At 52.2% G+C, this 12,181-nt stretch overlaps 1 protein-coding gene across 1 annotated transcript; it reads left to right on the forward strand.

The window, feature by feature from the left end:
* The first annotated feature begins 1,145 nt into the window (after positions 1-1,145).
* NR2E3 (nuclear receptor subfamily 2 group E member 3) lies at positions 1,146-7,790 on the forward strand. Its single transcript, XM_008061450.1, has 8 exons — positions 1,146-1,263; positions 1,726-1,852; positions 2,025-2,128; positions 2,215-2,436; positions 2,571-2,746; positions 3,579-3,825; positions 4,095-4,200; positions 7,609-7,790. Exons 1-8 carry the CDS (start codon positions 1,170-1,172, stop codon positions 7,739-7,741), a joined length of 1,209 nt encoding a protein of 402 aa, XP_008059641.1. The 5' UTR covers positions 1,146-1,169; the 3' UTR covers positions 7,742-7,790.
* Positions 7,791-12,181: the final 4,391 nt, after the last annotated feature.

Below are 12,181 nucleotides of genomic sequence, written 5' to 3' on the forward strand. Positions count from 1 at the left end.
CTGGTCTGTGACAGAGAAGGGATCTGAATCTGGATTTGTTTCTGCTTTCTCCACTCTCCCCAGTAGGGCCTGGGACTCCATCTAAGGAGACACAGACTCTCCTCTCCTCCCCAAAGAGCCACCCCTGGGCCCAAGCTGGGAGGACTGGGCCTGGGGTCAGGGGAGGGAAACTGTTGGGAGAAAGAGGAAGGGACCGAGATCCTGGGCCAGGCTCATGGTGGCTGTGTCCCCTCCCCTTCTCCTGTCATGCAGGTCCAGCTCCCAGGTAGGTGAGAAAAGCACCTGCCAACCCCAGACCTGAAGGAAACCCTCCAGGTGGGCCCTAGGCCCCCTCCTTCAGGCCAGCCTCAAATCCTCCACGTGACTTGTCCGAGAGCCTCCTCTGTGCGGGGCCTCCGGGGACTGCTAGCCTTCCAGGGGAGGCAGATCCTCAGTCGTGAGCCTCAAGCAGTCCCTCGTTGAGGGACTGGGGTGAGAACCACTGGGCTAGAGAGCTGGGTCTACCTAGTACCCAGGGGGAGCCACATGTAAGGACCCACCCGGCACTGGGACCCACAGGCACTGGCCTGACACTCTTGCCACAGACCCGCGCCAAACAGCTCAAAAAGATTAAGGCCCTTGGGGAAGTGGGAGTCCCCAACTCCCTCCGAGAATTGGCATGGACAGGATAACAGGCTGAAGGGCCCTAGGGACACTGGGTTGCCCAGAACGGGTGTGGGGGCAGCAGGACTGACCGGCTCCGGGGGCACCTTGGTAACGCCACAGGTATGGCGGGTTGATCCCCTGTGGAGACAGTAAAGATTAAGAGGATCATAAATTGCATCCTGCAGCCGCCCTGGGAGAAATCTCCTCAAGTCAGAGTCGCCGCTGCGAGGGGCTTCAGGAACTTGAAGCAGTGCCTGAGTTCAGACAGAGTTCAGGCAAGGAGGCAAAGTGGCAAGGAGGCAGGAAAGAGAGGCAGAGACACACGGAGAGAGACAGACTGGGGAGAGATACAAAGACGCTGGGAGACTGCTGGGGAGAGGGAGAAGTCAAGATTGTAGAAGGATTGGGACACACACACAGAGACAGAGGCACAGAGACTGAGGCAGAGGCGGCTGGTTCAGCAACCCAGGAGGCCTCCCAGGAGGTGGCAGGCGGGCACAGCCCAGGACCTGGCCACAGCACCCATGAGCTCCACTGTGGCTGCTGCTGCACCTGCTGCGGGGGCTGCCTCCCGGAAGGAGTCTCCAGGCAGGTGGGGCCTCGGGGAGGACCCAACAGGTATGGCTTTTCCTGGAGTAGGGCCGGGGTCCTGCGGGGGAGGGGGCAGAGGCTTGCAGGGACGTGCAAGGAGTCAGAGCCACTCAGCCCCTGGCCCGGGGGCTGCAGGCAAGAGGGGAGGGAGCCTGCTGACAAACCCAGAATCCCAGAAAGGCGGGGGCCAGCAAAGCCAGGATGGGGCAGGAAGGAAGAGAGGCCCCCTTTGGGCTTGTCGCCTAAAAGGCCCCTGGTGGTGTCATTGGGAATGTCTTTGTGGGGCGGTGGAGCCTGAAGCCACCTCCAGAGAAGGTTGGGAGTTGGGGCAGTGGAGGCAGGACTGAAAACTAGCCACTGGGTGTGTGGGGGGTGCAGAAGCTGGAGGGCCATGTCATGTGGGATGCTTGCTTGCCAGATGGCATGTTTATGTGGGAGGGCGGGGCCGTCTGGAGGCTGGAGGGAGTGTGAACCCTGCCCCCATCCCAGGTGTGGGCCCCTCGCTCCAGTGCCGAGTCTGTGGCGACAGTAGCAGCGGGAAGCACTATGGCATCTACGCCTGCAACGGCTGCAGCGGCTTCTTCAAGAGGAGCGTGCGGCGGAGGCTCATCTACAGGTGACAGAGGCCACCCTGAGGGAGGCCACCCTGCTGGGTTCCTGTCCCCCAGGGAGTGGGCCTGTGAGGGGTAGGGGCTGTTCAGGGTGGAAGGGGCTCCCGCAAAAGGGGCCACACCCACGGCCCAGGGCCCGCACGGGACACTGAGTCCAGGGCTCCTCCTCGCCTGCAGGTGCCAGGTGGGCTCGGGGATGTGCCCGGTGGACAAGGCCCATCGCAACCAGTGCCAGGCCTGCCGGCTGAAGAAGTGCCTGCAGGCAGGCATGAACCAGGATGGTGAGTGGGGGTGGGGCTGCCTGGAGGAGGTGACGGAGGAGATGGCCCTGGGACGGCATGGTGTCCTGACCCTCCTGCCTCCCCAGCCGTGCAGAATGAGCGCCAGCCCCGAAGCACAGCCCAGGTCCGCCTGGACAGTGTGGAGCACGACGCTGAGCCCCGGTCTGAGCCCCTGGTGGCTCCCCCTGCCCCGGTGGGGTCCAGTCCACGGGGCCCCACACCCATGTCTGCAGCCAGAGCCCTGGGCCACCACTTCATGGCCAGCCTCATCACAGCTGAAACCTGTGCTAAGCTGGAGCCAGAGGACGGTGAGCAAGAGGGGGCCGAGGGCCAGGCTGGGGAGCCTCAGTTCCTGGGTCACAGTCGGGCCTTGATCCTCACACCCGAGCCCTCCCTGCGGCCTCCATGGAGCTGGCACTGAGATCACAACCTCCTCCGACAGCTGATGAGAACATCGATGTCACCGGCAATGACCCTGAGTTTTCCCCGTCTCCGTACTCCTCTTCCTCCTCCTGCGGCCTGGACAGCATCCACGAGACATCGGCGCGCCTGCTGTTCATGGCCGTCAAGTGGGCCAAGAACCTGCCCGTATTCTCCAGCCTGCCCTTCCGGGATCAGGTACCGTCAGGGTTGGCACGGGGGAGTTGGGCTGGGCTGGCGTCAGGTGGTCCCGAGAGTCAGCCAGATAGGAGTACCGTGCCAATGTGAATGGAGATCCCACAGCTCGGATGGTGATGGCTGGGGACACGGTGACAGTTGGGGGTGCATGCTCAGTGGATGATGGCAGGCATCATCATTACTTAGGAACTGATGATGGCCAGGGACCGCCCCCCAGGCACTGGGGACTTGAAGGCAGGGCCTATGACTCCTTGGGTCTTCCTGCCTCCTAGAAGACCCTCAGGCCCCGTGTACATTCTGCAGGTGACAAGCAACCTGCACCCCCCAAACACGCATGGCTGACTTTAGACCCCTTGGAGCTCGCTTGCCTGTGACTCCAGGATTTGTGTTTCAGCCCAGCCTCTTGGTCACTGGACGCCCCTCTGGGCTTCTAATGGGCAAACAGATCCCTCATGAAAACCAGGAGAGGCCCCTGGGGGTCTCAGCCCCTTGGCCAGCCTGTGTGTTTCGACAGAGCAACTCAGAAGAGTCAGGCCAAGTCTCTGAAGTATACCCATGGGGTGTGTCCCTGGGCCTGCCCAGCTTCCCAGGGCCCTGGGCTTTCCCACGTGTCCAGGTACAGCTCTGATGGAACACGGAGAGTATGGGAGGGTGGGCAGCAGGGCCAGATGGGGCCAAATCCCAGAGCCCTGGGCCCCTGGCTGATGCCAGGCAGAGTTTAGGAGAACATTCCTGGTCCCTGAGACATTCCTAGGGGCCCTGAGCGAGTGGCAGAGGCTAAGCTAGAGAAGCTGGGTGTTAGCTGTCACACTCACACCCTCTCTGAGCACAGGTGATCCTGCTGGAAGAGGCATGGAGTGAACTCTTCCTCCTCGGAGCCATACAGTGGTCTCTGCCTCTGGACAGCTGTCCCCTGCTGGTGCCGCCTGAGGCTCCCACGACCGGCAGCACTCAGGGCCGGCTCACACTGGCCAACATGGAGACGCGCATCTTGCGGGAGACCATCTCCCGGTTCCGGGCATTGGCGGTGGACCCCACGGAGTTCGCCTGCATGAAGGCGCTGGTCCTCTTCAAACCAGGTAGCCGAGGCTCAGGCCAGGCCCTCCCGAAGGCTGGCTGGGAGGAAACATGGGCATTCCAGAGACTTCTTCTGCCTCCCACTCTCCCTCCACTCCCCTACCCCCCCAACCCTGCACGTGTGTAGATGTATGCAAGCCTCTGGGGAGGAGGAGGGAGGAGCAGGTTGGGCTGGGCTCCCTGTCCTGACACCCACCTCCTGGCTGATGGACAGGGCTGGGGCAGGCTTGGGAGGCCTGGGAGAGGAGCTCATGATGCTGCCTCTCCCCAGAGACGCGGGGCCTGAAGGACCCAGAACATGTGGAAGCCCTGCAGGACCAGTCCCAGGTGATGCTGAACCAGCACAGCAAGGCCCACCACCCTGGCCAGCCCGTGAGGTGATGGGGCATGTGCCCCCCCGCCTGTCTGTCCTTTCCCATCTCCACCCTCTGCCCGCCTCTCTGACACCATCTCAGGGCTCTACAGCTTAGATAGGACAAAGGTCTTGGTTCAGCCAGCCCCGAGCCAGCCTCTACTGTGTGCCAGGCACAGGGCCAGGCCCCAGGAGCGGGGCCCAAACTGTGCAAAAAACAAAGCTGCTGTCTTCTGGGGACACCTGGCACAGGGACCACACTGAAGGCAGAAACTACCCTAGGTAGGTATGGGAGGGTTATCTGGCGGAGGCAGAGGCCCCCCCCACGCCCCTGGTGTGGGGAAGGACAAAGCTGAATTTGGGGGGGCTTTGTGGAGGCAGGACTGGACTTGGAAGGGTTTAGAAGAGAAAACATCATTGACAAAGTGAGAGAGACAGGAAAGAATAGATGTATTCTTAGGACAAGAGTCCCATTAGAAGGTACAATAGTAAGAAGGTGTAAGATTAAGCCAGAAAGGCTCCCTGGGACCAGGGCTTTGAATGTCAGCCACAGGCCACATCTGACTTGGGAGGCAGAGGGGAGCCATGGCAGGTTTTTGAACTGGAGATTGTCATACACAGGGCTGGGCCTTATGCAGACTGGCATGGTAGTGAGTGCAGAGGATACTACCAGGGAGGGGACGGCAGCTCCTGCCACCTTCCAAGGGGTTCCACGGAGCTCTGATTTCTGGGCGCGACCAGGGGGAGTAGAAGTGAGACGATAGACACAGGAGACCCTGAGAGTTGGAATGGGTCAGCCTCGGTGCTTAGGTAATGGTCAGGAATGAGGGAAGAGGAGCTCTTTGGGAGAGGAGTTATTAAGAAAATAAAAAGGAAAGTCAGGAGGAAGGATGGTTTTGCAGGAACACAGCGAGGTCTGTGGATGTACTGCGGGCATTCTGTCCACTTGCTTCCACCATGCCCGTCATGGCTAGGCTTAGGGGAGTAGCTGCAGCTGAATGTGGCAGAGGAGAGGGGACAGCAGCCAGTGCTCAGGGACTGCCTTGTCTGGGCCAGCTCCAGCAGGTGCAGTGGAACTTTGGCTGGCTTGGACCCCCTGGCCTTCAAGGCCTCTGTGGCTGTTCTAGGTCATGTGGTCTCTATTCTCTTGGGGTTCCCAGCAGTTCTCTCTGTAGAAGGGAGTGGACATGGGCGTCCTCAAATCACCTCTAGTCTGAGAAATGATCCCAAGGAGAAGAGGTCATTTCCCTTTAAGAAGAGTCAGAGTATACAAGGCGTCTGCTCAGGAAGATTTGTGCTGATTATGAGCTTAGGGAGAACAACCGCCCTGACTAGGACTTGACGTAACATCCCAAGAGTGGCTGTCACAGACACTCAGACACCATGTCTTCCTAGGCCAAGCTTCCATTGGGACAAGCTCCCAGTGATGTCCTGGCATATTGGTTATGCGTCAAAATTTCAAATGCTGATTAAGATTTCCTAGGTTGGCCAGGTGCAGGGGCTCATGCCTGTAATCCCAGCGCTTTGGGATGCCAAGGTGAGGGGATGGCTTAAGGTCAGGAGTTAAAGACCAGTCTGGGCAACATAGCCAGACCCAGTTTCTACAGAATAAAAATAAAATATGCAGGTGTGGTAGCACATGCCTGTCATCCCAGCTACTCAGGAGGCTGAGGTGGGAGGATCACTTAAGCCCAGGAGTTCGAGGCTGCAGTGAGCTATGATCATAACACAGCACTCCAGCCTGGGCAACAGTGCAAGACCTTGCCTCCAAAAAAAAAAATAATAATAATAATAATAATATTTCCTGTGTCACTACTTTAGAAGTTCATTGCTTACTATAGGCAGAACTGAGTGTAAAGATAGTGGTTTAGGGTTCTCTAAGTCAGAATATTTCAGATTTTTAGAACTGCAGTATCCAGAAAGAAATACAAATTCCATCATAACCCAATATACACACACAGAAACTAAGTTCCACCAAATAATTTCTACACTTATTTTGTTCAGGTTACTCTGATATTTCTATTTCTTTTCTTTTTCTTTCTCTTTCCTTCTTTTTCTTCTTCTTTTTTTTTTTTTAGAAAAGGCGGATTGTGATACATTGAATTTAATTTCAGATCCCTCAGTGGCTGGTACCTCCACTTTGTAAAAAGTTTATCGAATTGACTTTACAGCTATTTCTTCTTCCCACTCCTCAATCAGACAAACAGAAGTGGAAAGTTAGATGGGAGGGGGTTTTGACCACTGCATGTCACTCCCTTGGCCCCAACAAGAGAAAGGAAGTCCTCAGGGCAGCAAAGGCTATTCTGCAGATCACTGAGTGGTGAGGGATCTTCCCAGAGATCCTCATGGTGGGCTGAGCATGGGGCTGTCCTGCTGTGGAGTGGCCTCCTTGACCTTGGGCTTTGACTTAGGCCATCAGGGAAGGTTTGATCCCCCCATCACCCATCTCTTGGGGCTTCAACATCCACCTTTTGGTCACTGGGCATATCTGTTTTAACAAATTATTTAAAACTACAGCAATTTTTTTTTCTGAATAAGTATCTTAGCCACCAAAATTATCCTTCAACTTCAGAACGTTTTCAGAGCCTCCCATCATCCTAGGTAGTTTACAGATGAGAATTATGAGAGTTTTTACTGCTATATATTCATATATAGATGACTGGGCAGGGTGGCTCACGCCTATTATCCCCAGTACTTTGGGAGGTTGAGGCAGGAGGATCACTTGAAGCCAGGAGCTTGAGACCAGCCTGGGCAACCATAGAGAGACCCAAACAAACAAAAAAATAATTAGCTGGGCATGGTGGTGTGTGCCTATAATCCCAGCTACTCGTGAGGCTGAGCCCAGGAGGTAGAGGCTGCTGTGAGCTATGATTGTGCCACTGTACTCCAGTCTGGGAAACAGAGCAAGATCCTGCCTCAAACAAACAAATATTTATCTATGTGATTATAATATGATTATTACATATGATTATAATCCTCATATATATGATTAATAATATATTCATATGCAGGTAATTCTTGACTTACCAGGGGATTATGTTCTGATAAACCCACTGTTTGGAATTTGAAAATGCATTTTCAGACATCACCCCATTGTAAGTCCTGAATGCTTCTCACTTTCTCACCATGGTAAAGTTGAATCAACTGTAAGATCAATATAAATAATTTCTCACTTTATAATCTTTGCACATAACAAACGACATTTACTTCCCATTTTCGTTACGCTCCTGAAGCAGTGGGGAGGCTCGCGATGGGGTATGGGGGTGGAGGCAGCTTCTCCAGGGAACCGGGCCCTTCCTGAAAATTCCCCAGCTGGCCCTGGGTCTTCTCCTCTCCTCTCTTCCTGCCCTGCCTTTCCTGGGAGAGCACCACCCCCCAGGACCCACGCTCAGATGCTGAGAATAAGACGAATGCTGTCCTCTCGCCTGCCCAGGTTCGGGAAGCTGCTCCTCCTCCTCCCATCTTTGAGGTTTATCACTTCTGAACGCATCGAGCTCCTCTTTTTCCGCAAGACCATAGGGAATACACCGATGGAGAAGCTCCTTTGTGATATGTTCAAAAACTAGAGGGAATGGAAGTAAAATGCCCACCACCACACTGGAAACCAATCTATGAGGGCTCGGCATCCTCCTGCCCTTTGAACCCACAATCCCACATGTAGGTATTTGTACCTAGCAGAAATGTCCTCCAGACGATAAAGGAATATTCATAGCAGTTTTATTCATAAGAGTCCCCAACTGTACATTGATGGTAGAATGGATTAATACATTGGGGTGTATTCCTATAATGAAAAACAGCAATAAAAAAGAATGAATTACTGATGCATGTAAAACATGGATACATTTCACAGACATAACACTTGAATGAAAGTAGCCAGGCACAAGTTCCCTTTATGCAAAGCAAGAACCAGCGAGACTAACTGATCGTAATAGAAGTTGGCATAGTGGTTTCTTCTGGGTGGGGGGTGGGTTAGGAAGGGGCCCAAGGATCCTTTTAGAGTACTGGGAACACTCCTCATTTTGATCTGGGCAGTGGTTTCCCAAATGTATTCATACAAAACAATTCATTGAGCTGTGCACTTAGGACTTGTGCATTTCACTGTATTTTGTTAGATCTCAATAAAAAAGTTAAAAAACAAAAACAGAAAATCCAGCGAGTATGGCCAAGGCTCTCTCTTCAAGGACACTGAAGGAATGCAAGGTTTTAGGATTCCCTGTGGCTTCCATGCCACGTCAGAGTCCAGGTGTGATGCATTCAAGCTTGGGGGACAATCTCCTGTGGGACTCAACACCCAACTTCTCTGCCAACGTCACCCCGCCATCCCATGGTTCACCGTCTTCACCTTCCTCATCGCCGTAGGTCATAGGTCGAGGTGAGTTCCTTTCAGCACAATCACTTTCCTTGAAAGGGCTCCCATCACTTCTTAGTTCTTTATGGAAAGGTGAAGCTCAGGCATGCCTTGTCCTTTTCAAACACAGACCCAGAAGACCTAGAAAATAGTTAAGTTTCAAAAGTTAATACATATCAGGCAATGTCTCCAGCAGGCAGTGGGCTGAGCACTTTCAAATTATGTACTCCTCAGATTAACTCTGAGGGACCAATCATCTCCATTTAGAAGTCAAAAAACAGAGGCTTAGAGAGTACTCAGACCTCGGTGTGACTCAAGGCTGCTTAACTGACACTGCCTCCTCCCCATTCCCTCCTCCCCCTTGAGATCAGTTGAATAATTCGGCTGCGTTTTCTGCCTTCAGAGAGTAAGTGCTTGAAATTGAGAAGGAAAAGTTTATGTGAGAAATCTGAGACATCCCAGGGGCTCCCTGCCCTTTGGCCTTGTGTTTGACTTCCCTAGCTGATAGAGACAGCCTTGTCTGCTCTGGAAATGACAACAACTAGGCTGGTGCCCAGAGAAGAGAGAGTATGGCAAATACTGCCCATCTTAAGCCCTTTTTACTTCAGCATTCAAACACTTTGATGGCTGGGCACGGTGGCTCAGGCCTGAAGTCCCAGCACTTTGGGAGGCTGAGGTGGGAGGTCCACTTGAGGCCAAGAATTTAAGACCAGTGTGGACAACATGGTGAGATCCCATCTCTATTAAAAAAACAAAACAACTGACTGAGCGTGATGGCTCACACCTGTAATCCCAGCACTCTGGGAGGCCAGGGTGGGAGGATTACCTGAGCCCAGGCATTCAAGACCAGCCTGGGCAACTTGGCGAGACCTTGTCTCTATAATAAATCAAAACATTAGCCAGGTGTGGTGGCATATGCCTGTATTTCCAGCTATTTAGGAGGCTGAGGTGGGAGAATCACCAGAGCCCAAAGGTAGAATGCTGCAGTGAGCTGTGATCGTGCCACTGCACTCCAGCCTGGTGACAGAGACCCAACTTAATAACAGACAGCCAAACAAACAAAAAAGACGAGATTCTTCATCCTCAGCATCAGAGTGGCCTTGGTTACTTGGGCCATCTAGTGTCTATAAAGCCATTTTACTCTCTAATTTCCTATTCAAAGTTTTATCCACAAGATTTAAGGCCTAGACACAGACACCTCATCAAGAAATAGGGTTGAAATATGGCCAAAGGAGCCCTGCACATTTATCTTATGGTCTGGCCTTTAACGACATGCTGATGTTCACAGGTCAGGGTCTGAGATGTGTGAGCTTAGCACGTCGACATTGGGGAAAAGTTGTGGGGCTCTCCAGGAGGAAGTCTTGGAGATGCAGAGAAGGCACATTGTCTGCTGGCAACCTGGCATCAATGCCACCCCTTCCCCCCTTCTAAGGGTTCTTCATTGCAGAGATGTCAGGAATTATATTTCCCAGAACTCCTTCCCCTTTGATTCACTAATGGAAGATATTCACATGAGATCAGGAAGGTACATAGAGGAGAAGTCATTTTTCTCTGGAGAGAGTGCAGCCAGATTTGCGGGAAAGTGGATTTCACAGCAGCCTTCTGGCTAGCTCTCCTCGACAATTGCAGTAGTTTCCAGGAAAGCTCTTGATAACTTGGGATTGGGAACTGAGATTTGTGTGACTTTGACATTTTTTTTTTGAGTTGGAGTCTCACTCTGTCACTCCGGCTGGAGTGCAGTGGCACACTCACGGCCACTGCAGCCTTGACCTGCTAGGCTCAGGCGATCCTTCTGCCTCAGTCTTCCAGGTAGCTGGAACCACAGGCATGCGCCACCAGGCCCAACTAGTTTTTAGGTTTATCGTAGAGATGAGGTCTCGCCAAGTTTTCCAGGCTGGTCTCGAACCGCTGGGCTCAGGCAATCCTCTCACCTCTGCCTCCCAAAGTGCTGGGATTACAGGCGTTAGCTACCGTGTCTGGCGACTTTGACTTTCTATGGAAGTTTCTCTGACCTCTGCTCCCCCAGTTCTTTTAATGTTTATGTGAGCTCCTAATTTCTGTACCAAATCCATCACACCTGGAATACACCAAGTGGCTTCTGTTCTAACATAGTGCAGCTGTCAGTGTGTCCCCACATTTCTTGGGCCCTTTGTGGTAGCTTGGCCCCATTGAAATTCTAATGAGTAATGAATGGCTCTTTCATTGCATTTAGGGCCCTCGCTAGGAGAGGAGATAACTTGAAAGCTCTTTCACTGCCAGAAATATCTTTGGTTACCACAGAAGCAGTTCCTGTGGGCCTATGCGGAACTTTCAACTAAAGCTGCAGTTTTCAGATTCACCAGACACTTTTCCTTCACTGCTCCCAAGGGGGTATTTCAAGGTAGGAAGGGCAGGGAAAAACTCAAAGATGCTAGGAAGTGCTCATGCAAATGAATAAATGTACCTGACAGTGGAGCCCAGGTGTTGTGGATGACTGGTGTCCATCTGGTGGATATTCCTAGTTTTCCCACTACAATGCAAGTGCCACAGGGCAGGGATCTTTTTGTGTTTTCCTTTTGTTCACCAATGTACCAAAAGCACTTGTAGGTGTATTTGTTGAGGGAATGGATGGTCCCTGGAAGGTACACACTCCTTGACTATGAGTCAGAGTTGCCTAAAAGATTCAAGTCATGTGCCTTATCTGCTTGCGTGGTTGTTACCCTGGCTCTAGGGCACTGTGCTGCTACCTAATCGAGAAGAAAAACAATTAAAAAACAAAACCAAACCCAAAGCTCTGGTCTTTTTATAACTTGCATATCCTTCTACCTTTCTGTTCTCAGGTCTTCATAACCAAATTGACTACATTAACAAATTGAATACATTTGGCATTAGGGAAAAAATAACTACATTTGTGGGGTTTTTTTTTCCATTTCAATATAGACCTAGTTTGACATTTGGGGACCACTGATACTGTCCAATCCTCTCAACTGGAAGTACAAAGAACATTGCAAACTAAGTGCCCAGCATCTCACGTTAGGTCTGTCTGGGGCTCTAAGAGCAAGACAGGTGTGCTTCCTGCCTTGGGATTATGGCAAGTGTCTGCTGTGGATACTGAGCACTATTGTGAACACAAGACCTCTAACCCAGCTCAAGGGGTCACAGCAAACTTCCCAGGACAACTGCACTTTACACTGAGATCTGAGGGGCAGTAGGAGCTATCCAGAGAAGGGCATCTGAGGAAGAGAATTGAATTCTAGATAGAAAAACTAACATCTGGTGGCAGATCAAAAATGACAGAGTGGGTTAAAATTCCTGTTCCTATTGCAGCATGCTGCTCTGCTTTTCAGCAAAAGCCCCTCACCGTCTCTTAGAGGATCTTGCTACTACTTCAAATTGCCATTCGAGGGGACCATCTCCAATGCAAATTTACTGTTCTTGCTGCCCATCTGGACTTCAACTGAGTAAATGCATCCATTACAGAAAAACCAACATGTGAATCTCACCTTCACTTGAATTCGGTTGAGTTTCAACCACCACCACCTCTGCGCTTCATCAATTTTGAGGTGGATCCTTTCCTTAAAACGCCTCAGTGTAGCTAAGAAATCACTGCTGTTCCTTGGAGTTGGGTTAGATTAGGTTGGAGTGGGAGCCAGGATGGGCAGAAAACAAACCACACATA

Source organism: Carlito syrichta, unplaced genomic scaffold (genome assembly GCF_000164805.1).
Source record: "Carlito syrichta isolate Samal-C Ts95f unplaced genomic scaffold, Tarsius_syrichta-2.0.1 Scaffold305253, whole genome shotgun sequence".
Classification (NCBI taxonomy): Eukaryota; Metazoa; Chordata; class Mammalia; order Primates; family Tarsiidae; genus Carlito; species Carlito syrichta.

Bases quoted from the DNA above. Each gene is read 5' to 3' on its own strand.
- NR2E3 (XM_008061450.1), top strand. From the start codon at position 1,170: ATGAGCTCCACTGTGGCTGCTGCTGCACCTGCTGCGGGGGCTGCCTCC. The intron at 2,437-2,570 runs GTGAGCAAGAGG...CTCCTCCGACAG, and splicing joins TAAGCTGGAGCCAGAGGACG to CTGATGAGAACATCGATGTC. The intron at 4,201-7,608 runs GTGATGGGGCAT...TCGCCTGCCCAG, and splicing joins CACCCTGGCCAGCCCGTGAG to GTTCGGGAAGCTGCTCCTCC.